The sequence below is a fragment of the Abramis brama genome (genome assembly GCF_963993115.1).
Source record: "Abramis brama genome assembly, chromosome: 7".
Taxonomy (NCBI): Eukaryota; Metazoa; Chordata; class Actinopteri; order Cypriniformes; family Leuciscidae; genus Abramis; species Abramis brama.
The window spans coordinates 10,443,255-10,470,917 of NC_139969.1; the positions used below are offsets into that span (position 1 = coordinate 10,443,255).

The 27,663-nt window shown below is 42.3% G+C and overlaps 2 protein-coding genes across 8 annotated transcripts in view; one reads left to right on the forward strand and one right to left on the reverse strand.

Moving 5' to 3' along the window:
• Positions 1-176: 176 nt before the first annotated feature.
• LOC311086377 (NACHT, LRR and PYD domains-containing protein 1 homolog) lies at positions 177-21,156 on the forward strand. 6 transcript variants are annotated; one of them, XM_084119231.1, is made up of 11 exons: positions 177-675; positions 1,880-2,023; positions 2,274-2,318; positions 2,447-4,145; positions 4,406-4,489; positions 4,571-4,639; positions 11,380-11,646; positions 12,079-12,165; positions 12,527-12,643; positions 12,891-12,980; positions 20,973-21,156. In XM_084119231.1, exons 1-10 carry the CDS (start codon positions 594-596, stop codon positions 12,943-12,945), a joined length of 2,649 nt encoding a protein of 882 aa, XP_083975357.1. In that variant the 5' UTR covers positions 177-593; the 3' UTR covers positions 12,946-12,980; positions 20,973-21,156. The 6 variants fall into 6 exon arrangements, 5 of the variants coding, with proteins under 5 accessions (XP_083975357.1, XP_083975356.1, XP_083975358.1 ...); XM_084119230.1 differs by lacking the exon at positions 20,973-21,156 and adding an exon at positions 14,791-14,923; XM_084119229.1 differs by lacking the exon at positions 20,973-21,156 and having other exon boundaries at positions 307-440; positions 544-675; positions 12,891-14,602.
• The window catches only part of epc1b (enhancer of polycomb homolog 1 b), a 19,988-nt gene continuing 7,031 nt past the window's right edge, over positions 14,707-27,663 (reverse strand). For both annotated transcript variants that reach the window (XM_084119256.1, XM_084119255.1), the window contains 13 exons: positions 24,269-24,428; positions 23,198-23,343; positions 21,265-21,471; positions 21,035-21,183; positions 20,529-20,673; positions 20,224-20,382; positions 20,052-20,141; positions 19,780-19,928; positions 18,613-18,977; positions 18,154-18,275; positions 17,590-17,722; positions 17,158-17,503; positions 14,707-15,979 (listed from right to left, as the gene is read on the reverse strand). In XM_084119256.1, coding sequence (XP_083975382.1) covers positions 15,907-15,979; positions 17,158-17,503; positions 17,590-17,722; positions 18,154-18,275; positions 18,613-18,977; positions 19,780-19,928; positions 20,052-20,141; positions 20,224-20,382; positions 20,529-20,673; positions 21,035-21,183; positions 21,265-21,471; positions 23,198-23,343; positions 24,269-24,428 — 2,244 coding nt within the window. In that variant the 3' untranslated portion in view covers positions 14,707-15,906. The remainder of the gene's footprint in view (positions 15,980-17,157; positions 17,504-17,589; positions 17,723-18,153; positions 18,276-18,612; positions 18,978-19,779; positions 19,929-20,051; positions 20,142-20,223; positions 20,383-20,528; positions 20,674-21,034; positions 21,184-21,264; positions 21,472-23,197; positions 23,344-24,268; positions 24,429-27,663) is intronic.

Below are 27,663 nucleotides of genomic sequence, written 5' to 3' on the forward strand. Positions count from 1 at the left end.
TCAAGGAGGCCAATATTAACCAACTGCAGAACCGCAGAACCATACGTCATAGCAGTGTGAGGATGACAGCGCCAGCCTAACAGTCTGAAGCCGGAAGTGGGCAGGGTAAAAGCATCTAAGGGGTGGAGATGGGTAGGTTTAGGGGTGGGTTTAACGGTCAGGGGGTGGAGATGGGTAGGTTTAGGTATGGTATATGCAAGGTGGCTATGTATGGTATGCGGTTCCGGCATCAGACTGTTAGGCTGGCGCTGTCGTCCTCACACTGCTATGACGTATGGTTCTGCGGTTCTGCAGTCAGACCTATCTCAAGGAGGCAGCCTCTCGCAATGCAAAGTCAATGGAGACGGTTGGAGGATTGTTGACGTCATCTGACGTCAGAGGGTACCACAACTTCCAATAGGAAAATTCAGCTGCAGTAGCCACTGTTCAACCTGAAGAGGGCAGCACTCAGAAATTTTTACACCATATTTTGTAAAATTAAAACACTTTAAACACAAATGTCAAAAAAATTAGAACAGCACTAATAAAGCCCCTTTCTTACAGATCATTAACTAAAAAAAGTTGGTTTAGTTACCCTTTAAGCTGTGGTAGGAATGGCATCCAAACGCCATCTTTCTGGACCTGAAAAAAGGAAAAGGAGAATGGTTGAGGAAGAAAGACAAGCTCAAAGTAAAGGTATGTTCTTCTGACTTCTATAAATAGTGTGTTATTTATTGCTGTATTATTAGTTTTCATATTCATAATAATAAATGTAACAATGCCCATGATCGCAGAAGGACAGACATGAAAAAATTGGGCCACATTCAGCATGTTAAGAATGATCTACCCACGAATTTTGTATAGAATTACCCTCTGATGAAGTTATCGTAATTGTTTAAACGAAGCCGGGCCATCTCAGGCCTAGGTGAAGGGTAGGTTGTACAGAGCACGGAAAATGGCCGTTTTACCCCTTTTGATATGCTAATTATGCAATTAAATCACGTTAACTCTTTCTCTGCAATTTCTCAACTGAGAATAATGGTCATTATTAATAATCACTATTATAATTTGAGCAAAATAATCATGATTATCAGTTTCATTATTATCATGCAGTCCTAACCCACTCCACCCATTCTCCCTCCCCGCTAAAAACAGGTTTCTCCCTCTTTCCAAATTCATATTTAAACCACCATAAAATTTCTAAATAATACAAAACATTTTTGTTTTTGTGATCATCATAAAGGCCTTAAGCTGAAATGTAGTACTGCATTTCTAGTCATAATTGTAACAGTATCTTATGCATTTACAAAAACACCTTTAATTTATGCTTTATTTTATATGCTTTATTTTTTATGTGTGCTTTCTGTCTTTTATGTTCTAGGGGCTATGCTGAATTTTTTTTTTGTTTCTTAGTGTTTTTTCATATGTACGTTAAATGTTACACTTTTATACACTTAAATATTGAGCAATCTATAGCCTAATTTTTATATATATTTATTTATTTATTTATATAAAGAATTAGGCTGTAGATTGCTCAATATTTAAAAAATAATTTTTTATGTACAATTCATACATTTTATTTCATTTATTTGAGTTTCATGTAAATATTTTTTCATATGTATGTTGAATGCTACACTTACTACACATTTACAAACTTAAATATTGAAATTGTCGTCTCATGTGCTTTTTCTTCCTTCATAAAATTGTTATGAGAGTTTTTTACTCCAGTGGGGCCAATTTTCATGATCTTGCCTGGGGCCCCACAACCCCATGGGCTGGCACTGTACACAAAGCTTGTATTGTACCGAAAAAGTGTTATTTAATTCATGATATTTAAGGCTGAAAGCAACAATAATAATACAGTGTTATTACGGTGTCTAAATTTCTTCCTGTTATCTAGAGTTTCGCAGTAAGAAGAACATTTCCACATCTCACTCTGGGCCAAATGTGAGCGCTGCAGCTCAGAGTGGAAGCCATATTACAGCTCCTGCACTCACTGACAATACAATAACAGGCAATGTCCACATCATACACAATGCACCTGGTAAGAAAAATGTGTTGTACATTCATAGATGCTAATAATATAGATTATTATAATTTTTCTGATAATGTATTGAGTATTTTCGTGTGTGTAATCACGTCATGTGCTAAAATATATTCATTGTACAATTAGAAGAAGGATCTAAAAGATACTTGCTAATACAATTTTATTAATGCTGTATATGTTTTAGATTTATCTGTTGACAATTTATAATTTATTGACATTTAAAGATAGTTTGTCTTATTTTCTGCAGGTTTTACTGCGTATCGCTCACCCTCTGAAAAAACACAAACCTCGGGTAATAGATACATCTGATATGTCTTGAATGTTGTACCTTCCACCTCTGAAATGTCTTACTGTATTAGAATCATAATTTGTTTTAAAATTCACTAACCCTTTTTAAAATGGCTGATTTTATGTGTGCAGCATCAAGGTCAGTGATTTTAAAATACAAGAAGCTGATCTGCAGCAAGTATCAGTGTGTGACCGAGTATAACTCACGGCCTGGTGAACATGTGCTGCTGTCTCAGCGCTACACACAACCTCTGATCATTCAGAAACATAGAGATCCAAAAGAGAGAGAAGAAGAGATCTGCTCGAGTGGAGAGAGCTTCCAGCAGGTCCTCAGATCCAGGAGCAGTGATGACTCCGTCCATCTGAACTCTCTGTTCGACCCAGATAGTCACAGGATCGGTCCTAGTGCTGTTATACTGCAGGGAAATTCTGGGAACGGGAAATCCTTCACTGTGCAGAAGATCATGATGGACTGGGCATCTGGTGACCTCTACAAAGAGCGGTTTGATATTGTGTTCCACTTAAAGTGTAAAGAAATAAACCGCATTCCTGGCAAAAAGAGTTTGGTGGAGATCTTGAGCTACAGCTGCAGTTTAACATCAGATCAGATCTCACAGGTACTACAGCATTCACCAGAGAAGGTGCTTTTCATCATTGATGGATTTGATGAGCTGAGACTCACAGAGGACATTTATGGCATGTCACCAAACACTGATCCGCTTCAGAAAGCCCCACCTGTGGTTGTTCTCTGTGACCTGCTGAGGGGTCGAATCCTGCCAGAGTCCTTCCTGCTGGTCACCTCCAGATCTACAGCTACAGACACACTGAGTGAACTGCTCAAAGGACCTCAGCGTTTCTCTGAGATTATGGGCTTCTCTGAGAAGGGGGTAGAGGAGTATTTCCAGAAGTTTTTTCAGAATGAGGAGCTTTTCGGGAAGGCTTATACATTTGTAAAGACAAATGAAACTCTCATCACCGCCTGTTCAATCCCTGTCGTCTGCTGGATCATCTGCACAACTATCAAGGAACGATTCAAAAGTGGTGCCGATGTAACAAGTGGACTGGAAACCACCACCTCCATCTACGCTGACTTTGTGTCCACTCTACTGGAGCATCACAGCCAGGGTTTGAGTCAGTCTGTCCCGACCCTGCTGAGGAGTCTGGGTCAGCTGGCAGAGAGAGGGATGCTGGAACATCAAGTCCTGTTGGATGAGAAAACTGTTAATAAAACAGTTTCAGACCCTGCTGGCAATCCATTCCTGTGCAAGTTCCTGTTTAAAATAACAATCCGCCAGGAGACGATGTTCAGTTTCATGCATCTCAGCTTTCAGGAGTTCTTCACCGCTCTGTACTATGTCCTTCTGGATGAAGAAGAGTCCCAGAGGAAATGTACACAGCTATTTTCTATTAATGATTCAGGTTGTGGTAGTCCTCCACACTTTGCAGCTGTGGTGCAGTTTGCATTTGGTCTGCTGAATAAGGATGTGAGACGCAAACTTGAGAAACACGGTCTCTTTGTTCATCCAAAAACACAGGCTCATCTAAAAGAATGGATTTTGAAAGAGCTTCAAAATAAAATTCGTGAGAGTAGAGCATTTTTTTTCCTTCACTGTCTCTATGAACTTCATGAAGAGGACTTTGTGAAAGTAGCTATGGAAGCCTGGAAAAGTATTAGAGCATATAATGCTGTTCTAAGAAGAACAGACTGCTGGGCGCTGCTGTACTGCTCTCAGTGCTGTCAGTGCATGGAAGAACTGTATCTTGACACCAGATTAACTTCTGAAAAGTTGCTTATGATTCTGCCAGTTCTCCACAAGTTTAAGGAAGTACAGTAAGTGCTTTGTTCCAAAACAGATACTCAGTGAATCTAATTAATATCTATCGAATTCATTCTATTTTTATATATACATACCATCACTAATTGGTTTAATTTTATTTCTTACTTGTGGATTTATTATTCTAAAATTTAAATGTGTCTGTTTACAGATACACATTCCATACATTTTACAAATGTGTCATTGTTTTTATTGTTTGTTTAAGTTAACTTGATTATTTAGTCTATACATTCATCTTCTGGATTTGATTTTGAAGCTTGGCTGTTAAAGGTTCATCAGACTCTGAAACTACTGAACTGATATGTGCTCTCACAAGAGAACAGACCCTGAGCTCTCATTGGTAATGTCTCAAAAAACATTTATACATTTCATGTGTTTTATATACACATTTCATGTGTTTTTTCTGTTATTTGATTCACAGCTTTCATGTTGACAAGCCATTTACAAAATTTCTCACAATTGATCTGTCAATCAATAAAGAGCCCTGCAGGTGAATAAAAAGTGATTTTTTTTTCCTGTTCATCTAATAGCCGTTTCTCATGATAACCAGAAGAGTTATGTGACAATTATATTTTGGATAACCAGTTATATCATCACCTTGTTCCCTTTCGTGGTCACTCCGAGTTACGTCGGATGACGACGATTGGGGTTTCGCCTAGAAGCCTATCACCTTCGAGTATATAAAACGAGCCAATGGCAATGAAATGCCATGGGTCTGCGGAATTTGCATAGCGTATCTCCGCCCACCGCAGGGGGTATATAAGGAAGTACACTGGCAACATGCAGATATGTTTTCGCTTCGGAGCCGAGAACTTCTCCACTCCACGCAAGCCAATTCTGAGTTATTCTTCTCATCCCTTCGAGACGAGCGAACTCTCCGGTGTTGGTGTGACGGCGATTTCAGCGAGTGCACACTACCCTGCTGATCTGGTCAGTGATCCGCTTCAGCATCCGCAGAGTTTTTCCTCTCACAAAAAGAGCATTGCACGTGGCACGTCTTTTTAAAGATGCCTCGCCCGTGCACTTCTGGTTGCGGTCGCGATGTATTCTTTTCTGATGGGCACAATCTCTGCTTAGCGTGTTTGGGCGTTGATCACGCTAAAGCAGCGTTTGTGGATGACTCATGTTCTCACTGCGGGAACATGACCATCTCCATGCTGCGGTCGAGACTCAATGAGCTCACCAGAGCGAGAGTCCCCCTACCCACACCCCAATCTACTGACTCCCCGAGAGCTAGTACTTTGGCTGGTGGCCGGGGTGACCTGAGGGTGACTGTGTGGGACATACCGCCGACACGTCCACGGTCCACACGCCCCTCTTCAGCATCGGTACCCGCGAGTGTTCAAACTGAGACCGCTGGTCCCTCTACGGAGGCCCCGCGTGTTTCGTTTGGAGCTCCAGAGGAGGATGCAATGTCGATCGCTGCATCACAAGGTGGGCGTGAGTCCTCGGGAAGTGAGGATTCGGCTGTGTTGCCGCCCTCGGGCGCGCCAGCATTGCCCGAGTCTGATCCCAAGCTGACTGCCATGCTTTCCCGGGCAGCCGTGGCCATTGGGCTCGAGTGGTCCCCGCCACCCGATCCAGTGCGCTCGCGGCTGGATGATTGGTTTTTGGGAGCGGCCGCTGACACTCGTCGCCGCCCAACCCCAATTCCATTCTTCCCGGAAGTGCATGAGGAAGTCACGCGGTCCTGGAAGGCTCCCATGTCTTCCCGTGATCGTCCGTCGGCTTTCTCCGGCTTTCCTCCCCTCGATAAGGCTGATGCTTGTGGGTACACTGGGATTCCCCCGGTTGAACGTTCTGTCGCGATGCAGCTGTGTCCGACAAGCGCTTCATCGCGTGGTGATCCTAAGCACCCATCCAAAGCCTTACAGAGCGGCGGGACAGGCAGCTGCCTCTTTGCATGCCATGGCCATCTTGCAGGTCTACCAGGCCAAGATGCTCCGTGACATGCACGAGGGTAGGACAGACCCAGGGCTCTTCGATGAGCTGCGCGCCGCCACCGACCTCGCTCTCCGAGCGACGAAGGTGACCGCGCGCTCCCTGGGTCTGGTGATGTCCACAGCTGTGGTCCAGGAGCGACATCTCTGGCTGAACCTGGCCGATATGCGTGAGCCCGAGCGGACTCGTCTGCTCGACGCTCCCATATCCCAGGCCGGCCTTTTCGGCGGTGCAGTCGAGGACTTTGCCCAGCAGTTCTCGACCGCCCAGAAGCAGACTGAGGCGATCAAGCACATTCTGCCCCGACGCTCCGCTGCTCAGCCGTCGGCACAGAATCCTCAGCCTGCTCGCCGCCGAGGGCGCCCTCCCGCGGCTCCCGCCCCTCCCGCACGGCCCCAGCAGCAGCCTTCATCTGGGCCGCGTCGTGGAGGAAGCCGCAGGAAGGCGCCACAGCCCTCTCCAGCCCATATCGGCCTGGTAGACCTGCAAGATGGCCCGCTAAACGCCAGGCCAAGCGGCGCTCCTGAGACGGGCCGCTCAGGATTGGCACTCTTTTCTGTTCAGGAGCTGGTAGCAGGGCCACTCCTTCCCCCGGTGGAGGGCCGGGGGAGAATCTTTTGTTCTTTTGTCCAACGACGAGCAGTACCCTAATGTGGTTAAAGACAGAATTGAATTCCCCAATCCTGAGCCAACAGAGCCCGAGGGCCGCAGTGCGCACCACCCTCGGGTCCCGCCACTGCCGCCCTCCTCTGTTCCAGAGGTGCGGGATGACAGCACGCGCCACCCTCGGGTCCCGCCACTGCCGCCCTCCTCTGTTCCAGAGGTGCGGGATGACAGCACGCGCCGCCCACGGGCCACGCTCCTCTCATCCCCCTCTGTCGCCAGACCCCTGCCAGAGCATGCCCCCGTGGGACGCGCGCCCTCCCCTGGCCTCCTCTGGCAGGACGCGGTTAATGACCGTGCCCCCGCACAGGGCCGCTATGCCACCCTCGCCGGTGCCGGTCATTCCGCCTCGCTGCCCCACCGACGGTACGTCTGTGGTTCGCATGACCCCGCTGGTGCACTTTCTGGAGGCCTGGCTAGAGCTTCCCAGACTGTCCCGCTGGGTCGCGAGAACCATCAGGCTCGGCTACGCGATTCAGTTCGCGCGATCTCCTCCCCGCTTCAGGGGAGTCCGCTTCACTTTGGTCGGTGGCAATGCCCCTGTCATGAGAGCGGAGGTCGCCACCCTACTGGCGAAGGGTGCGATCGAGATTGTCCCTCCAGCCGAGATGAAGTCCGGCTTCCACAGCCCTTACTTCATTGTACCCAAGAAGTCCGGTGGGTTACGGCCAATCCTTGACCTGCGCGTCTTGAACCGCTCCCTTCACAGGCTGCCGTTCAAGATGCTAACGGCCAAACACATCCTCCAGTGTGTGCGGCCGCAGGATTGGTTTGCAGCGATCGACCTGAAGGACGCCTACTTCCATGTCTCCATTTTACCTCGACACAGACCGTTTCTACGGTTTGCTTTCGAGGGGCAGGCATACCAGTACGCGGTTCTCCCTTTCGGGCTAGCCCTGTCTCCTCGCGTCTTTACGAAGGTCGTCGAGGCAGTCCTTGTTCCCCTCCGGGAACACGGGGTTCGCATCCTGAACTATCTCGACGACTGGCTGATCCTAGCTCACTCTTGAGACCAGGTTTGCGAACACAGGGACCTAGTGCTCCGGCACCTAGCTCGTCTGGGCCTTCGGGTCAACTGGGAGAAGAGCAAACTCTGCCCCGTGCAGAGGATCTCTTTTCTCGGTATGGAGATCGACTCGGTCGCCATGTGCGCGCAGCTTACGAGCGAGCGCGCGCAGTCACTGCTGACTTGTCTTCGCCAATTCAAGGGCAAGATTGCGGTTCCATTGAAATTATTTCAGAGGCTCCTGGGGCATATGGCATCCGCAGCCGCAGTAACGCCGCTGGGATTGCTTCATATGAGACCGCTTCAGCTTTGGCTTCGCGATCGAGTCCCGAGGTGGGCATGGCAACACGGCACGCTCCAAGTCCCACTGACTCCAGCCTGCCGTCAGACCTTCACCCCGTGGACGAACCTCAAGTTTCTACGGGCCGGAGTGCCCCTAGAACGAGTTTCCCGGCATGTTGTTGTATCAACAGATGCATCCACCACGGGTTGGGCGCCATGTGCAATGGACATGCTGCCGCGGGCTCCTGGACAGGACCCCAGCGCCTTTGGCATGTCAATTGCCTCGAGTTGCTGGCTGTACGTCTCGCCCTGCACTGCTTCCGGGCGTTGCTCAAGGGTCAGCACGTACTAGTCCGATCAGACAATGCCGCGACAGTAGCGTACATCAACCGTCAAGGTGGTCTACGCCCCCCGCCGTATGTCGCAACTCGCCCGCCACCTCCTCATATGGAGTCAGAAGCATCTGAGGTCGCTTCGAGCCATTTATATCCCGGGAGACCTGAACCAGGCGGCCGACGAGCTGTCTCGGCTTCGGCCTCTCGCTGGAGAATGGAGACTCCATCCCCAGTCGGTCCAGCTGATTTGGGATCAGTTCGGGGACGCACAGGTAGACCTGTTTGCCTCCCGCGACTCGTCCCACTGCGACCTGTATTATTCTCTGACCAAGGGCACGCTCGGCACGGATGCACTGGCGCACAGCTGGCCGCGGGGCCTACGCAAGTATGCGTTTCCCCCAGTGAGCCTTCTTGCGCAGACCTTGCGCAAGATCAGGGAGGACGAGGAGCAGGTAATTTTGGTTGCCCCGTATTGGCACAACCGGACCTGCTTCTCCGAACTAGTACTCCTCCCTGGCCAATCCCTCTGAGGAAGGACCTCCTTTCTCAGGGACGGGGCACCCTTTGGCACCCTCGTCCCGATCTTTGGAACCTCCACGTGTGGCTCCTGGACGGGACGAGGCAGGTTTGAGTACCCTACCACCAGCGGTGGTGGCTACCATCACTTCTGCTAGAGCATCGTCCACGAGACATGCCTACGCGTTGAAGTGGAACCTCTTCGTCAACTGGTGTTCTTCTAAACATCAAGAACCCACGAAATGCCCGATCAGTGTCGTGCTTTCCTTCCTGCAAGAGGGGTTGGAGCGAAGGCTGTCTCCCTCCACCCTGAAAGTGTATGTTGCCGCCATTGCCGCACATCACGATGCAGTTGATGGTAAGTCTCTGGGAAAGCACGACCTGATCATCAGGTTCCTGAGGGGAGCGAGAAGACTGAATCCTCCTCGTCCTCCCCTCGTACCCTCTTGGGACCTCTCAGTGGTTCTAACTGCCCTGCAGAGTGCTCCATTTGAGCCTTTGCAATCAGTAGAGCTTAAGTTCCTGTCTATGAAGACAGCACTCCTGGTTGCATTGGCCTCCATCAAGAGGGTAGGGGACCTGCAGGCATTTTCGGTTGACGAAGCGTGCCTGGAATTCGGGCCGGCTAACTCTCACGTGATCTTGAGACCCCGGCCTGGATACGTGCCCAAGGTTCCTACCACTCCCTTTCGAGACCAGGTGGTGAACCTGCAAGCGCTGCCCTTGGAGGAGGCAGACCCAGCCTTGGCACTGCTCTGCCCAGTACGCGCCCTTCGTGCTTACGTAGACAGAACGCGGTGTTTCAGGACCTCAGACCAGCTCTTTGTCTGTTATGGTGGGAGGCTGAAGGGAAAGGCTCTCTCAAAGCAAAGGTTATCTCACTGGATAGTGGATACCATTGCTTTGGCATACCAGCAGCAAGGTCGTCAATGCCCCCTTGGTGTGAAAGCCCACTCCACTCGTAGTGTGGCTTCCTCTTGGGCTCTAGCGCATGGCGCCTCGCTAACAGACATTTGTAGAGCTGCAGGCTGGGCGACACCAAACACATTCGCGAGATTCTATAATCTCCGAGTAGAGCCAGTTTCTTCCCATGTACTCGCTTCAACCAGCCGGTACTAGATTCTGCTCAGGTGTCTTCGCTTGCTCGCCATTCCTCTCCACGGACGGGATACGTGTGATTATCTTCTCAGGTGAGTCTGATAAGCTCTGAGTTTCCTCCAGCACTGGTTACGTCAACGCCTGAGTTATGCCAATCTGCCATAACGCAGCTTTTGCGCTTGACTAGGTGCATCCATGTGCATGGTCCCCCCTCTGGGCGACCCCCACATGTGTATTCCACTGTAAGTCTCTTTTGAGCGTGTGTCTTTCCCTTGGCAAGCCACCTTGCCACCCCTGGGGTTTACATATTCCACCTGCGGCTGGACACCTCAGTGATACTCCATATGCATCCCTCTGGATCATATGTGTCTCTCAAGTCCCCCCCTTAATGGTTGGGCGTAATTGCATATTTCTCCTGAGATATGCTTCCCAGTGTACCTTGGTATTCCTGTGTTGGGTAGGACTCCTTCGTTCGTGCTAGTCTCACAACAGGGAGCTCAGACTTACGCAGGGCACTGGATGACAGCCGAGGTGGCGTGATTAGACTGGAACCCCAATCGTCGTCATCCGACGTAACTCGGAGTGACCACGAAAGGGAACGTCTCGGTTACGGATGTAACCCTCGTTCCCTGAGTAGGGAACGGAGACGTTACGTCTTCCTGCCACTTCCGCTGTGTCGCTGAAAAACGCCTGGGTCCAGTTTCGACTCCTCAGCGAAGACATATCTGCATGTTGCCAGCGTACTTCCTTATATACCCCCTGCGGTGGGCGGAGATACGCTATGCAAATTCCGCAGACCCATGGCATTTCATTGCCATTGGCTCGTTTTATATACTCGAAGGTGATAGGCTTCTAGGCGAAACCCCAATCGTCGTCATCCGACGTAACGTCTCCGTTCCCTACTCAGGGAACGAGGGTTACATCCGTAACCGAGACGTTCAATAACCACAACAGCTTAATCTATTAGTACCCGTGTATGTCAAGTCACCTTCATTTATATACCTCTTCAATACAATAAAGATTGTTTCAAAGCAGCTTTACAGTGATAACAGGTACATTTTAAAATAAGCATAAGCCTTTTCCTGGCAAACATCTGACATTTATCTGGCCTGTTTTTCCTGCACAATCTAATCATTCAGAATTATGGTGGTAATAATGCAGCTAAATTGGTGACCTAAAACAGCTCAAACAATAAAGTATCACACTTCAGCGTCTTTGATTAATGCTGACGATGCAAATAATGACTGGTGCCCAACAGACCATCCATTGATCATAATAATAATTATATCACAGAAAGTTATTCTAAGAAAGGACTTGTTGGTTTACAGACACAACAACAACAACATTGATACCATTCTGTTTTTTTGTTTGTTTTGTTTTTTTGTATAGCATCCAAACATTTCATCCACGGTGTGAAGACCTAGGAGCATCTTTGAAATCACTCAGTCTAGCCTTTCCAAAAGCAGGACTAATCGACATCGACTGGACCAGACTTTCTCAGATATTTCACAGAGGAGATTCACATGCATGGTTGTCTTTTCTCTGTTCTTTATCTAAACTGAAAAAGATTGAAATGAGACCGTACTGTCTAAGTAAGATGTGGTCTGTTTGGACCCTCCAAATCATCCAGAACTGCTCCAGTCTAACAGAACTCATGTAAGAAAAATATATGAAATCACCTTTTGTCTTGTTTCTATTTGAATTTGTCTGTTATTAGGAACTGTGTAGACTCATGTTGTGCCAAACCTGCATTTTTTCTTCTTCTGAGGAACAAAAAAGAAGTCATTTTAAAGAATGGTGGTGTCCCAAACAGTTTCAGATGCCATTGACTTCCATTGTATGAACAAAAAAATACAATGGAATTCAGTGTGAATGAAACCATTTTCTTACCAACCTTGTTCAAATGATCTTCTTCTGTATTCTGCAGCAGAAAGTCAGTCATAGAGGTTAGGAATGACACGGCCCTCATCCATTTAAATCTCTATGGAATTGTTCAAATGAATGTGTGAAAAAGAAAGTATAAAGTATGGAATTATCAGTCCCTAAAAACAAAATCATTTTATCTTTATAATGTGTATCCATATCTAGGGTGGATGCTTGCTTTTTACTGGAGGAAGGAATCGAGATCTTGCAGAGCTCACTCACAAGACCAGCCTGTATTGTGACAGTTCAGGGGTTTGTATTGGTTTATCATCATACATTTTGCATCAGTAAATCTCTTTTCCAATTTTTTTATGGAGACCTTTATAAAGAGAGACTAGAACCTTTAAAAAGGACACAAAACACCATAAAAGTATGACTTATGCATATTCAATGTTTTCCACATGATACCTTTTTGTGAGAAACAAACCAAAAGTTTGAGAATTGCTATTCATAGATTTATTTTTCTTTACATTATCCCTAGATCTCCTAGTTCATTAGCAGTCAATAACAACTTCAATTTTTGTCTGTTTCTCACACAAATAATTGTTACAGCAGATTGTCAGGTTTGTTAAAGACTCTGTAGTGATGCTGTGCTCTGTGCTTTCTGATGAAGGGTCATGTGCAATAAACAGTCTCAAAAATGCACACAATATAAGGACTACAGATGTAGCTGCAACCAGGAGGTGAAGATTCACCTGAATTCCCAGGGCTTTTCTAAGACGTCGCAAAAGTAAGTTATGGCTAATATTAAAAACTAAGAATGCACCAGTAATGAGATGCATCAATGATGAGAACTATAATATGACAATTTTTTTATGATTTATACAATTCCATATGAATATTGTATATTAAATGTACAAGTTTTCAGTGCAATAGCATATGATCATTGTGTGCAGTGTGGATCTTTACATACTGGTCGGCTTTGTATATATAGGCCTACTTATTTCTACATGATTTATCATGTGTTTTATCTCTAGACCCTCTCTAATAAGGTCCTTGTTTTGGAACTATATGGCACCACTTGATGACTAGGAGAAACTGCTATAGCAGCATCTTTACCTAGAGCTGTGAGTGGGAATAAAGACGTCAACCAAATATATCTACAATCTTTTAGATGCATGGGTTAGGGTTAGGGTTAGGTTAGTAATAGTAATAGTCATGTGTCAATTTATTTGTATATTGTGTTTCACAATACATATTGTTTCAAAGCAGCTTTACAGAGTTTTACGATGTTGATGCTTAATTGTCTAATTAACCGTTTAGAGCTGAATGATAGTATAGTTTAATTTGCTTTATAGTATATATCGTGTGACCACGTGAGGGTATGTATGCATGCAGAAAAAATTGTATATATTATACGGGGTTTTAATTTACACGGAGACATGGAGAATTATGAATCTGTAAGGTTTTGTACAATTTATAATAATTTGGTGTATTGACAAGCCTATTTACTAGTATTTGATGATGTTTATCACTGCCACAGATAAATGACAGGTTTTAAGATTTTGGTCATATTTTAGGGACTTCACTGTTGGTGCCTTTTAGAAGAGTCATATTAGAATCTGGAAGTTATGTGTTTTGATTTTACAGTACTGAGACTTAAAAACAAACTAATAAAACATGAAAACAAAATATGTATATATGTATGTATGTATCGCAATAGTCTCTTTCAGTTGTTGCACAACTCTTCTCCAAACTCAAGATCTAGAGCCGCTGGGAAAAGCTGTGGCATTGGCTGTACAGCCTAAACTATCTGGAAAAGATGTTTGTTTGGAGGAGGGCTCTGCACTTTTCTCATGTCTTGTCTCCTGCTTTGTTGAGGGGGTAATTTCATGTCTTACATGCTCACAGCAATGTCTGTAAATGTATTGGCAGTAGCAAGTCTCTGTACTTGCTCAGCAGCGTAGCAGATCTATTCCGCCAAGACCAAATACTTTAGTTCAACCAAAAATGAAAATCATTTACTCACACTCAAGTTGTTCCAAACCTGTATGAGTTTTCTTCTGCTGAACACAAACGAAGATATTTTGAAGAATATGGGTAACCAAATAGTTGTTGGGCCCCATAGATTTCCATAGAATGAAAAACAAAATACTAGTCAATGGGGTCAATGCTTGGTTACCGACATTGTTCAAAATATCTTCTTTTGTGTTCAGAAGAAATAAATTCATACATGTTTGGAACAACAGAATTTTCATTTAAATAGTAAAAAAAACCGAGGTTGAATGTCAAGACCGAGATGTTGGTTGACAGACTGACAATAACCAGTTAGATTTTATGATATAGTCTAGCTGTCGCTTTAATTCCAATTCTGTTTGTGTGTGTGTTTGTTGTGTGTGTGGTATCTGGATAATATCGGTGTCTAGACCCACCGCCACCTTTGAAATCACTCGACCTCAACTTTCCACACTCAGAGCTAATCAACATTGACTGGATAAAACTTTTCCAGACATTTCATGAAAGGAGATCCACAGACTATTCAACAGACATTAAACTTAATTTTAGTAGCTCTTATTACTGATATATTTGAAGAGTCTTAGAATCTGTAATCTAATAAAACATGAAAATGTCTCATGGATTCAACCAAAAATTAAAATGGTCCTTTTACACATCTTTATGTTGTTCCAAAACCTGTGTGACTCTCCTTTGATTAAGGCTAATGTAATTAATAAAGGGGACTTGACAATCATACTTTCCTTGTATTGAATTCTACATAAAACTGCATGTGTCATGAAGAGAAAGAGCTGTAATTGTTCATAGAAAATCTGAAATAAATAAAAATGACAGACAGAATTGTGCTGGTCAAACACTTAATGCCCTGGGTTTATTAAACATTTTTTGTCATATAAGTTTTTTTTTTTTAATTCATTCTTCCAGGTGGGACTAAAAAACACCTCAAAGATAGATGATGCCATTGGAACGGGCATTCAGATTGTGGTACATACAAACAACAACTACGAGTAGCCTTGTGAGGTACCGTCCTCTTCACAGAAGAGAGCTCATGCTGGCCCCACAGGAAGGGTGCCACCATGAAGTCTTACAGGAAACAAAACGTCCCTTTTTTGTTCGTTTTCCTTATTTTCATATAAAGTGGAATGATGATGATGATAAAGAAACATACTGAGATGTCACTGTAGTCCTCTCCCTTATGAACTACTGTTACACACCAATAACAGACAGGGGACGTACAATCAGTCATCAAAAACAGAGGTAATAAAAATAAACCCATTTAAGTTTCACAAACCCCAAATGAAAAAGGGTCTCTCAGATTCCAGGAAAAGAAAAAAAGACTCAGAAAACATACAAAAGCAGCATTGATTAAAAAAAAAATTTAAAAAAAAAATAGTGCTTGAGTGGAGTGGGAGCAGCCACATGAGAGAGAGAGAGAGAGAGAGAGACAGATGAACCCCTGCTGCTTTTCCAACAAGAGATGTTCACATACAATGGCTTTACCTACACACACACACACACAGAAACCCAGGAGGTTACAGTGTAGTAAAAAAATTAAGAATTTAAAGGGGGAAAAAACAAAAATAAACAAAACAAAACTGTAAACACCTCACAATAAATAGATAAAACAGCAGGTTTTGCACCATGCATGTGACACATACATTCAGATACAGTCTCACAAACACTTGAACATTCACAATCTCCGACACACACACACAAACTGCACACACGCTACGAAAATCGCAGTTTTTTTCTGATTTTTTTCCCAAGTGCAAAACATCACAAATGAACGATTTCTGTATTCAAGTAATGTTATATACAAGGGGGTGTATTACAAATATGTATGTACATAGAATATTTTCAATATTTCATAATTTACAGATGTTGATATTTTAACAGTAACAAAATTGAGGAAAAACAAAAAAGATGAGCATTGCAATTAAGTCCCAACGGCTGCCACGGAAACAGCGTCGCTACGATGCATAGCACCTAAAGGAGACGCCTCGATTGAGAGGTGGTGTGTGAACGGCTGAGGGGGCGGGGCTACGTGACCTCCATGGCAACTGTGTTGTCTGTTAGACTGTTTAACGGCGGTTTCTCTTGATCGTGATTTTCCCTGCAAGACAAAACTCGATTAAATCAACTGATAATTTGACTTCAAATTAAACATTACTTAAGTCTAGTAAATCACACAATGAACAACAACAAAAAAAAGTTGCTAAATAAAAAGAAACACTAACAGCAGGTTCCCACACCTTGGTTAACTTCAAATTCAAGGACCTTTCAAGAACTTTCCAGGTCCAATACCCTCAAGTTCAAGGACTTAATGTGGGAACACTTTTATTGTGTCCAACAACAAACGTTGAGGTTCCATCGTAGTAGTTTTGTGCATGCGTGAACGTCATGGCAACGTACAACACAAAGTACCTCATGCGGGAAACACTTAACATAACGCGTAAATGCGCGTAACTGACGTAAATCAAACAACCGAAATAACACATTTGCGGACCGGAGGGAATATGGAATTTTTTCCTAGCACAAAATAAATTCAAGCACTTTAAAGGACCGGTATCTTTGCAATTTTCAAAAACTTTCCAGGGCCTTAATTTTTTTTTTTTCAGATTCACAAACTTTCAAGGACCCGTGGGAACCCTGACTAACAGTTACTAAAACATTTTTCTCTACAACGTAAATTACACAGCCATTTTTGAAGCACTTATGTTCACTTTTGAAAATATAAGTAAATACAGTAGTCAACATTTGAAGTGGATCAAAAAAGTTCATAAAAAGTAGTCAAAAGACAAGAACGGGTATTGTTCAAAATTCATGTATAACTTCAAGGTTTTGATCCACTGCAAATGTTGACTGCTGTAGAAAAGACAGCTTGGGGTGTGAGTGTGTAATTTACTTTGTAGAACAAAACGTTTAAGTATTGTCAACTTGTGTTCACCACAGGCTTTATTTTACTACAAAAAAAAAAGAAAAAGAAAAAAAAAAGAAAGGGTAAAACACTATTATAAAAACCCCATAGGAAAATCCTGAGGGAACCAGCGGCAAATTAGACTTCCGGTTTCTGACGTCATACCTGTAGCACTCTATAGCCGTTATTTAAAGCCTTATCTATTTTTTTCTAATTTTCCAAGCAATCTAAAAAAAAACAACAAAAAAACACCCTTTGCAATTTAATAATTGCACTAAGCCATATCACTATTTGAGTTTTATTTCAATTAGCCTAATTGCCCTACTTTTAATTTCCATTTCATCAGGAATATCTTTGATGCCACAGATTCTCACCTGGGCCCCATGTCGAGTGTAGTTGACCCTGCGGTGACCTTTGGGATGGGTCTGTTGGCGTTGACAGCGAGTTTTAGGGCAGAGGCGGGAACGGTGAGCTGACGCTGCAGCTGCCGCACATTCAAGGTTCCTGCTGGTGACGGCACGCTCACTCTCACGGCCCCGCCCACCAGCGCTTGGCCAGGGGCGGGGCCAGCTGTGCTGACGTGATGATTGGCCGAGGAGGTTCCGTTGTTAGTGGTGGTGGTGGCAGCAGCGGGAGAGGGGGATGAGGTGAAGGTAGGGCTGGCAGACGGAAGGATGGACGACACTGCAGAGCTTGTGTGATGTAAGCCCTTATAGACGCCTGCGGAGTCAAAGTTAAAGTTCCCGAGTCAAAAATAAACCATTATATTATATATAAAGTGAAAGTGTACAGTTTAAAAGACCAACCTGAGGCTGAGACGACACCATTGACACCAACTCCCTCCTCTTTACTCTTCAGCGCCATCAGCTGGTCAGAAGTCACCAATGCAGAGGCAGCAAACTGAGCACTGGCAGCGTCTATCGTCTTTGACACCAAACTCTGATATAGGAAAAAAAAAAATACATTTGAAAATGATAAAACAGTATGTGTATCCATTAAAGATTTTCCATGTTTTTATGTGATCAACAAATTATGCTTTTCAATTACAAGCAGCAGCAGCATTAACCCGTTTCCTGTTATTTAAGGCCAAGGTAATAAAACGTGTAAAGTGTTATGAATGTACATTCATTTTTTGGGAAAAAGAGTAAAGTGTCTTCAAACAGCATTGCATTTGTAGTGCAAACTAATGACAACAGCAGAAGAATGTATTCTCATGACTATTTAGCCAAAACGCAAGTCTTAAAACATTGTCCTATGTAAAGTGGACAACCATTCAATCAAAATCAGTAAGCCCTTCAACAAATTCATGTTCATATCAGCATGCAGTGACATGACATGAGGCACTAGAGACGCTGTCACAGAAGGCTGACCTGGGGGTTGTTGGTGACGGCTGTGCTGCCGGCCCGCTGCTGTAGTTGGACCTGTTCAAGCTGCTGTTTCTGCATCAGTGCGAGATGCTCCTGGTGCTGCTGGTACTGCTCAGGGGTGAAAGCTGCAGGAGCACACAGAGAACCAATCAGTGACGTCACATCCAGGACATCACAGGAAATGCAAAAGTAGTTAAGTGAGAATATTGACGTATTAATCGCAATGAAACCGCACGTGATTCAGCAAAGGCTGTGGTTATTTTATGCACGGCTTGTCAGTGAAGTGCAGATGATGGGTAGTAAATGCTGCTCCATCTGAACGCCAGAGGGCGCTCTCAGAAGTGGTTTGCAACCCACCTTTTAAAAGCAACTTTATAACTTGTTACAAAACTTTCTCTGCCTTGATAAAGCAAATCTGAGATCAGCAGCTCCACACAAACGGTTTGGCAACAGTGGACTCACCCGGTGTGGGTGGAGGGGGAGGTGGTCTGGTGTAGGAGGCGGGACCTCTCTGCGTCTGAAGCGTGCTGATTGGGCGGATGAGGAAGCCACGGCGAGGTCTGCGTGCGGACCAGTGCTCGGGATTGTCGGGATCGTCAGGCGGTGCCGTCCGAGGCTTGAAATGCCTCCAGCGACAGGCTTTAATATTGAGCAGGACTTGTGTGAGGTCAGGTGAAGTGGAGGAGGGGGCAGAGGTATCTGTGCTGGTGTGTGAGGTATCCATGCTGGGCTGCTGCGTGGGAGACAACGATGGGAATGCGGGGGAATCCGGGTCCAGCCCATGATACACAGTATCCAATTCGGAATGGGCTCGGTCTAATAAAACCCTACAAACAGATGGGAGAAAGAAATTTAGCTTGCAGAGTGAATGTGGTTTAAATATTTCTTACAGCATACATATGATACTCAAAATCATTAAATTAGGACAGTCAATTAAATATTTGAACTTAATTAACTGGATGATATGCCAAATAATTAACATTTTTATTCACAAATAATTGCACAATATTTACTGAGAAAATCCATTTCATGTTATATTTATATATACACAATTAATTTGTACTACCTTCATTTATATTAATTTGCACATATATATGCAATTAACTGCAGCAATATGACAATGTTCACATTTGATTAAGTGTTAAATTCAAATTCTCAGTAAATGTTAACATGCGATTAAGAGCAAATTTACAGAATTAAATCACAAATATTAATTGGTGACACCCAATGAAGAGAATACAAATTAACTGTCGTACAATTTAATCCTTCAAATTATACTAATTAAATTGCAAATTATAAATAATGATACTACATATTTGTTTTAAACTATTTTCCCAGCAAATTTAAAACACAATATTCAAATGTGCTCAAAGAAAATCTTCACATGTGCTTAAATACAATTTAATTTGTATTATCTTTGAGGACTTGATTTAAAGCGGTTTACCGCTATACCGCGGGAATTTCTTGCTTTTCAACCGCGGTAAAAAAAAAACCATACCGTCCCAGCCCTATTATCAAATGATGAGAATACAAATGAACTGTTACTGAACTGCAATTACTCATAACAAAAATATTGGCTGAGACAATACTAAGTAACTGCAGTTCTGTAAGATAAGGGTCTCAACTCACCTGCCCCCTCTGCCCACTCGTCGCCGCGCCAACCCCAGGCATCTCCGCGGGACCGTGAGCATGGTGAGAGAATAGCGATACCGCACATCTGCTACCCCGCCCTCGGCAGGGTCTGACCAGGGCCAACCGGACACGAGTCCCGGACGTACCTTTGACAAAAAAATAGAGAATCATTTACTAAAACTACATGGCCTAGACTGCAGCCTCACACTGGATGAGAGAGTATACTTTTTTACTCCAATTCATGCATGTTAAGATGCATCATAACGTACAGCTTGATATTGACAGCCTGTTCTCCTCCTGAACCCAAACACACCATCTGGATCGTTCTCCTCCTCGACTTCTGAAGAACCAGAGAGCATCTGAGGAAATGAAAAGGAGAATGTTAAACCAAGAGAAAGCAGAAAAGGATTCCCATGAACCTCTGTGATTTAACACGTGTACCTGTGAGAAGGGTTCATCGTCTGAGCTGGGAAAGTCATACTGATTGAGGTCTTTAGTGTTAAAGACTGCCGGGCCTGAGTGAACAGAGCCTGCAAACGGCAGTGGCTTTGCCTTCTTCTCATACTTTCGTTTCTGCCGCACAACCTCTGGCTTATCCATCTATAGCCGAACATTAGAAACAAATACACACAACGTTTATTCAATAACTATCATTAAATAATTCTGTTGTACTGGACAAGAATGTGTTTTTACCATAAGGGGAAGCCAGCTTGCCCAGATAAACATAGCTCTGAGTGTGTGTGTACCTTGATTTTGTAGTCCCGGTCATGTTCTGTGTGTCTGTACTGGTTGCTGTTTGTGATTGGGATCAGAGGGATGACTGGTTTCTCCAAAGCTCTCTGAGCCAAAACCTCTGCCATCACCTCCCCTCCAAAATCAGCCATGTTGTTCCTACACACACACACACACAATGAGCTCAAACAATATACACTCCAGGGATAACCAATCTATAATACCACGGTTTCCAAAACAAGGAATTTCTGTGCATTTTCCCAAGTGTCTGTGACAACTGGAATTTAAATTTTACACTTTTGAAAAGCAATTTTAGGCACCAATCCAATATTTTAGAGCTAAATATAAGAAACATTATATATTACAAAACATGATAACAAAATATATTTACTATAGAAATTTAATTGATTTTTCTAGGTCTGGACAGCACTCAAACTTCCTGTTCTTGATATTTCCAGGTTGAACATGATGACAAGACTCCGGGACCACAAATGAGAAGGTGCATGACATGTGCGTGTACCTCTTCTCTACGATCTCCAGCGTGAGGTGCAGCAGCTCTCTTTTGCTCTTCTCTCGTCTCTTGATCATCTCCAGGATGGTGACGGCCCGGCTCAGGTCCCTACGCAGCTTCAGCATTTTCTCGTAAGAAGCTTCGTCGTTCTTACGATTCTGTAGCGGAAGAAAACTTGTAAATCATTTCTCTTGTTAATCCATAAGCATAGTCACTTCCTTGTGTGTTTTTCCTCTTACCTTTCGGGTCTGCATCTTCTCCGTTCTGCGCCTGAAGGCCACGTAGGGGTCACTGGTGCTGGAGCCGTCACGCTTCTCCTGTTTGACAACAGGGATGAAAGAGCCGCTCTGACACCCTTTCCTCTTCCTGCTCCAGTACTCATACACCTCCTTTATCAGCTCATCATCCTCCTTCAACAAGAGTTTGGCCTCCTGCAGAGACACCGGCTGAGAGAAAGAATGTTTCTAATTAAGCTTCTTATCAAGATAACAGGCTAATGAACATTAATACCATTAGTAGTGGTCAAAAGACTGTCAAGGCTGAACAACATGGGATTTATTTCTTCAGGCCTAGTTGGACCTTTTTCAACCCCCGTTCACACCAAGAACAAGTGGGGTCAACTCTCAGAGGCAAACGATAAAACAATTGACAGCCAATTACAATCAATTAACTTAAAAATGTGTGCTTCATACAATGAAAATTATGCTCTTGGCTGTTGGTGTAGAAGCTAATATAGGTATCATTGTTCTTGCCTTAAACTGACCGTAACAAACTATTCCAATGCATGTCAAGTTCAATTGTTCATTCAATGTTAGTCAATTAAATCAGCAGAATTCAAAGCAATAAATCAAAATATTTGGGATCAGTAAGATTTTTGAGAGAAATTAATACTTTTATTCAGCAAGGATGCATTAAATTGATCAAAAGTGACAAATATTTTGTTGCATTATAAATGTCTTTACTATTAAAAAAAAATAAAAAATCTCTTTTTAACTTTTTATTCAAAGAAACATGTTTTTTTTAATATGGTTTCTACAAATGTTAAGCAGCACAACAGTAAATCAGCATAACAGTAAATCAGCATATAGGAATGATTTCTGAAGGATCATGTGACACTGAAGACTGGAGTAATGGTGCTGATAATTCAGCTTTGCCATATGTATAATAAATAAATATATTAAAATAAGTTATTTTTAATTGTAAAATTTCACAATATTACTGTTATTGCTGTATTTTTTAATCAAATAAATGCAGCCTTGGTGAACATAAGAGACTTTCAAAAACAAAAATCTGACCAACCCCAAAATCTTTGAACGGCAATAAGACTTTATTCTCAGAAAACATGCACATGATCAGCTATGGTAAGATGTGGTGACAAGTACAGTGGGCTGATATCCCTATTGATGAGCCATGACTCGGTTCAAACAATAGGTCAAAATTCATTCTCTATACAATTAAACAGGTGGTGTGTTGTCCATTCACAAGGCTGACAATCAGAATGAACTAATACTGCTGATCAACTGGCCTGGCTCATACATCAGCCTATGAATAATCATTAGCTCTACTAGGCTTACAGTTTTACCCATAAATCAGCTGCAGAACAAGCATGCCCTTACAGAAATACTAGTGCAGTCTAGGGAACATTTCGTGCATTTAAACATTTAATATGCTTATTAACAAGAAACAAACACACACTTTATTTTCCTCAAACAAGCAAAACATGTTACAGCTACACCCTTATCTGAAAATGTTAGCGATTCAAAGCAGTCTTGTGGTCAAAGCATATCACTAGCAACGCCAAGGTCATGGGTTTAATTCCAAGGCAATGCATAAACTGATAAAACGTATACCTTCATTGCAATGCAAGTCACTTTGGATAAAAGCATCTGTCAAATGAATAAACATGCAAATGTAAAAATGTTTTGATTATATGAAAAGCTATCCGCTATTCTTATTGTATTATTGTGATGTTTCAGTATCCATAAAAACTTTGTCATGACCAGTAATCAAATAAAATTCATCTGAAGGGTCTCTGAAATTAAACTCTTGAGCAAAGATCACAACACTTAAATGGTCTCAAGATCAAAACCACAATTAAAATCCTTAAAAAAATTGTTTAAAAAAATGATATCTACAGTTCTGACTATTCCCAGTTCTGCCCGTCTCTGGTACCTGCTGTCCGCTGCCTTTCTCCAGCCGGTCGATCATCTCTTCAAACTGCAGGGCCCCTACGTCCATCTTCTTCTTCAGCTTATTTACAAATGCCTCATCCTCAGAGTCCAGGTCATAATCTGGCTGTTCTGTGTCCAGACTGAACGCTGTATGTAGCAAGAGTAGATTGGAGAAAGTGGGAAAGAACAACAAGAGTCAAAACAGTTTTAATGTGAATCAAAACCACAATAATCCAAGTTTGACTGCAGGTAAACAAACAATCCGTGTGGTCAATAAAGGTGCAATGTGTAATTTCTGAGCCTTTAGTGGCATTAAATTGAATTGCAAGCTGTTTGAGAGGACCAGCATGGCTATGTTTACATTTAAAATTGTGACTTTAACTTGTGCGCAAAATTAGATTTTCGCATAAAACAGCAAACAAAGCAGCGTTTCCATCCCATGTGTTCAAGAGAACAAAATCATCACGTCCTGGAAAATTGGTGTAAAATATCTATAATAAAAATGGAAGTTGCTACAACCAGGGAAGCCACTGTGGCTCTTACTTCCTACATCATAAATTACTTCGTCTGTCTCAATTGAGCACACAAGATTTATACACGTTTTTATGCATATTTTAAGCATATCTTGGCATTTCCATCAAATGTTTTTTTTAAATGCGATATTCCAAAATGTGCATTAAAATAGGTGAATGGTAACATAGCTACTGACTCCAACTACCATGAGTTTGGGGCAATTTGTTTGTCTGAACCAAATGATCAAGGTTTGGCTGGTTAGGCTTGTAAACTCCTGGTAGAAAACAAACTACACACTCCGTACAGCATCTTTCTGCATTGACGGCCATTCAAAAGTAGCTGTGTATTCAGACACAATATTTTATTATATCATAATCAGTGTTTCACCATTGCTCAAGTCTGTTTTGAAGGGCTCTTGCAAAATGGATTTATTTTATTTCCTCTTCATGTCACAGCCGAGTAAAGTCAGCAGTAAAAGGCGTGAAGGACACATAAACCTCAAGCCCTCTGAGAATCTGAATGTGAGATATTTGTTCTGGGTAAAGGCTGAATGACTCACGCTGTATGTGAATGAGCTGTTTAGGCATCCTGAAGTCCCCCGGATAGAGGGACTCATAGTATGCGATGTTGCTCTCAGCCTCTGGGACGGGAATCACCATGTTGTCTCTCTTCTCCCCGTACACCTGCTGAGCAGAGATCGCCCGCTGGAGATGGTGTTCCTACATAAACACACACAGACAAGATTTAATTAAGTTGCGAGTGCAAATTAATGTGGGGTTTGGCTGACTGACAAGTCATGTGACTAAATGCTAAGATTATCGGACTTCAACCACACCAGTATATCCATTTATTTATTTATTTTTTGCACCAAAAAATAAATCAATTGCATTGCCCTTGCTATCAAAACACAAAAATGGTATTCTGATCAACACACACACATGCTTCCTTTAAGTACTGTTCAGAGACAGGTTTAACAACAGAAAACACAAAGCGCTGTAAGAAACTTCGCTTAGCAATCCTTCATCTTTGTGTCCCTGCAACGTCCGTCGGTGGAGTGTGTTTGACCTCATTGTTATTAGAAGCCACGTTCCCACCGAAATTACCTAGAACTTGTCTCAGGAACTTTTTCCCCCCCAGACCTGCTGCTGTCTGCGTTTCCATCGCAGTCTAAAGTATTGTGAAGATTAAGCAAATTAGTCTGGTAACGTAGGACTGCGCACAACTTTCCAATTCGCACATTGAAGGCCTTAATAAAGCCTGAACCTCATTGTTGATTCGAATAGCAAACAACTCACTCGCACACACCGCAACAAACATTTAAAAATGGTGGTTGAAATAAAATGCTGCGTGGAGTCAACCAATCAAAATGCTGTGTGAACTCAACCAATCAGCATGTTCAGTGCCCAAGATATTTTTTTGTTTACACACATTGTTTAAGGTTTTCAACTAAAAGAAAAGATCAAGATATAAAATGTAAGCTTGTTGTGTATATTTGCTAATAAGCACGTTCAGAAATGGTGACAAAAACGTAATGATTGAAAAATAACACCGTTCTTATTCAACTTTTTTTTTTTATGAGCCCAAATATTCAAATTGAATCTTTTTGAAAAATGCCCATCCCTAATTTCAAAGCTTTGCAACCTCAAAAGTGGAATGCAACAGTGCAAGTTCAAAACAGTGGCCAAAACAGAAGTAGAAGTCTACAACAGTCAAACAGCACAGCACACTATCAGCACAGAAATGTAGGTTAAATTCTGGGCAGACACCGAAAATTCTGAATGCATTTAGCCAAAAACATAAACTAAATAATAAATGAATTAAATTAATACTCAATTATCAACACTCAAATAGCTATTGCACATTAGGCAGTTTTTATTTTAACTTTTTAATAACAATTGTATCTACTCCAGTTTGTTGGTGAAATGTAAACATTTAAATGACAATAAACTGTAATATCTTGTTTTCATGACAGATTTAGGCCCTTCAAACATAGCCTGCATTAAATAATGACGACATCACTAACAGGTTAAGTAAAAAATAATGAATATAGGTCTATTTACAGTGCATATTTAGAAAAATTAGATTCTAAGTGTTATTTTCTCTAGCTACAGGTCACAAATGAGTTTATGGACACTATAGCTTTCTTGAGGTAATTGTAGAGTTAAGTGATATCGTATAGCCTACAAACAGTTTTATTGATGTCTTTCCAAGAGGAAACACTGATTGAGCATTTACTTGAAACAGGATTCACTTTGTTCTAATATATCTTTCAACATACCTTCTGGTGTTCATCTATGTTTATTTCGTGCTGTTTGATTGTTTAAGTTTTAACACCATGGTAGCATCACAGCTATTTAAATGGCAAACACGGTCAATATCACAATCCATAAAATTAGTTATTATATAAAACGCTGTATTAAAAATAAATGACTAAAATTACATTTATTGTTTGAATTTAAAAGTTGAAGCTCTGCTTCATACTAAAAGTAACAAAGCTTTTTGTGATTGTTGGATGGCAGGTGCGCTACAAATGTTTAGTGAAGTTCATCAACAGAAAACAGCACAGAACATAAGATTTTAGATAGAAACCATATCATTGCCGATTAAAACTGAGAAATGAATATCGCTAATCCAAAGCTAGCATCAACACAGCTGACATGTTTAACTGTTGTAGCTTGTCCACTTTGTGCGCACAAAACAGACGTTTAATTAGTGCTCCTCCGACGGCACATTTTGACTGTTCAGCATCTGTTTCGGTCACTGATTTCCCTGAATTTTAATGCATCCCTACTAAAAAAAAAAAAAAAAAAAAACTGAACTAATTGACTGCTATGGCCCATCCTTAGTTCCCACCAATGCAAGGAAACCATTGACACCGCAGCGATGGATCTGTCAGATGCAAACCGAACCAAAACATTGGCATGCCAGTACAAAATACTGCACATGCTCCAATCTCAGCAGACGGCAAGACACCGACCTCACTAAACATTGTTTTTTTTCTCAAATATACATTCACTTACAAGATAGTGAACACTGACCTCTAACAAACTAAACTGGTCAACAAAAAGGTTTAGTGGTTTTTTTTGTACAAATGAAATCATTCTAATACGCTGATTGGTTATTTTAATCAATGAAAACAGTTTTGGTTGAAACATTTTTGTGGAAACTCTCTCTAAAGAACAGCATTTATTTGAAATGTAATTATTTTGTAACATTATTAATGTCTTCACTGTAACTTTAATCAATTTAATGCATATTCATACACTCCATTACCAACCTATACATACCTATAATGTAATTTTAAGACACTGTGACTGCACTGCGTGTATTACTAGCACAGATGTAAACAATGAATGTTAGGCTACTGGAACTCTTATTTCTCTTATCTGATTAGCGAAATATCTAACGGTACCTTACAGTGACTTTCATAAAAGTTGAGGAAGCCTGACACTTAAACTTCAAACAGGGATGCCATCTTTTGAGCTCAGCTTTGAGTGAAAATTATTCCTGTGGGAAAATAATTATTCATAAGCTTGCGATTCAATATCGATTAATTTGGACACATGCACGGATATGTAGTAGGCTACACTTATTAAAATTGAAAATCTCTCAACTAACAAACTTTACAGGGAATTATCAGACGTTAAAATGAACAACTGATTTGTATACAATTGCAGATGAGACTGTTTTTAATAAAAATATAATGAATATGTAATTTAGTGCATAATTTCTGCAAAACGCTCCTCTCTAGAGCACATTTTTCTTGCTAATTATAGAGTTTATGGACACTGAGATGATCAGTTCACATGCGCTCCTGCTTCACATGAACTCAGGCGGCTACAACAATCTGTCACGACACATTAAAGAATGCCAAAAGAGTTTTATCATTTAAATTTCGTAATATGAACATAATTTGAAAGCTAAGACTGTGTTTCATATCAAAATTAATCTGCA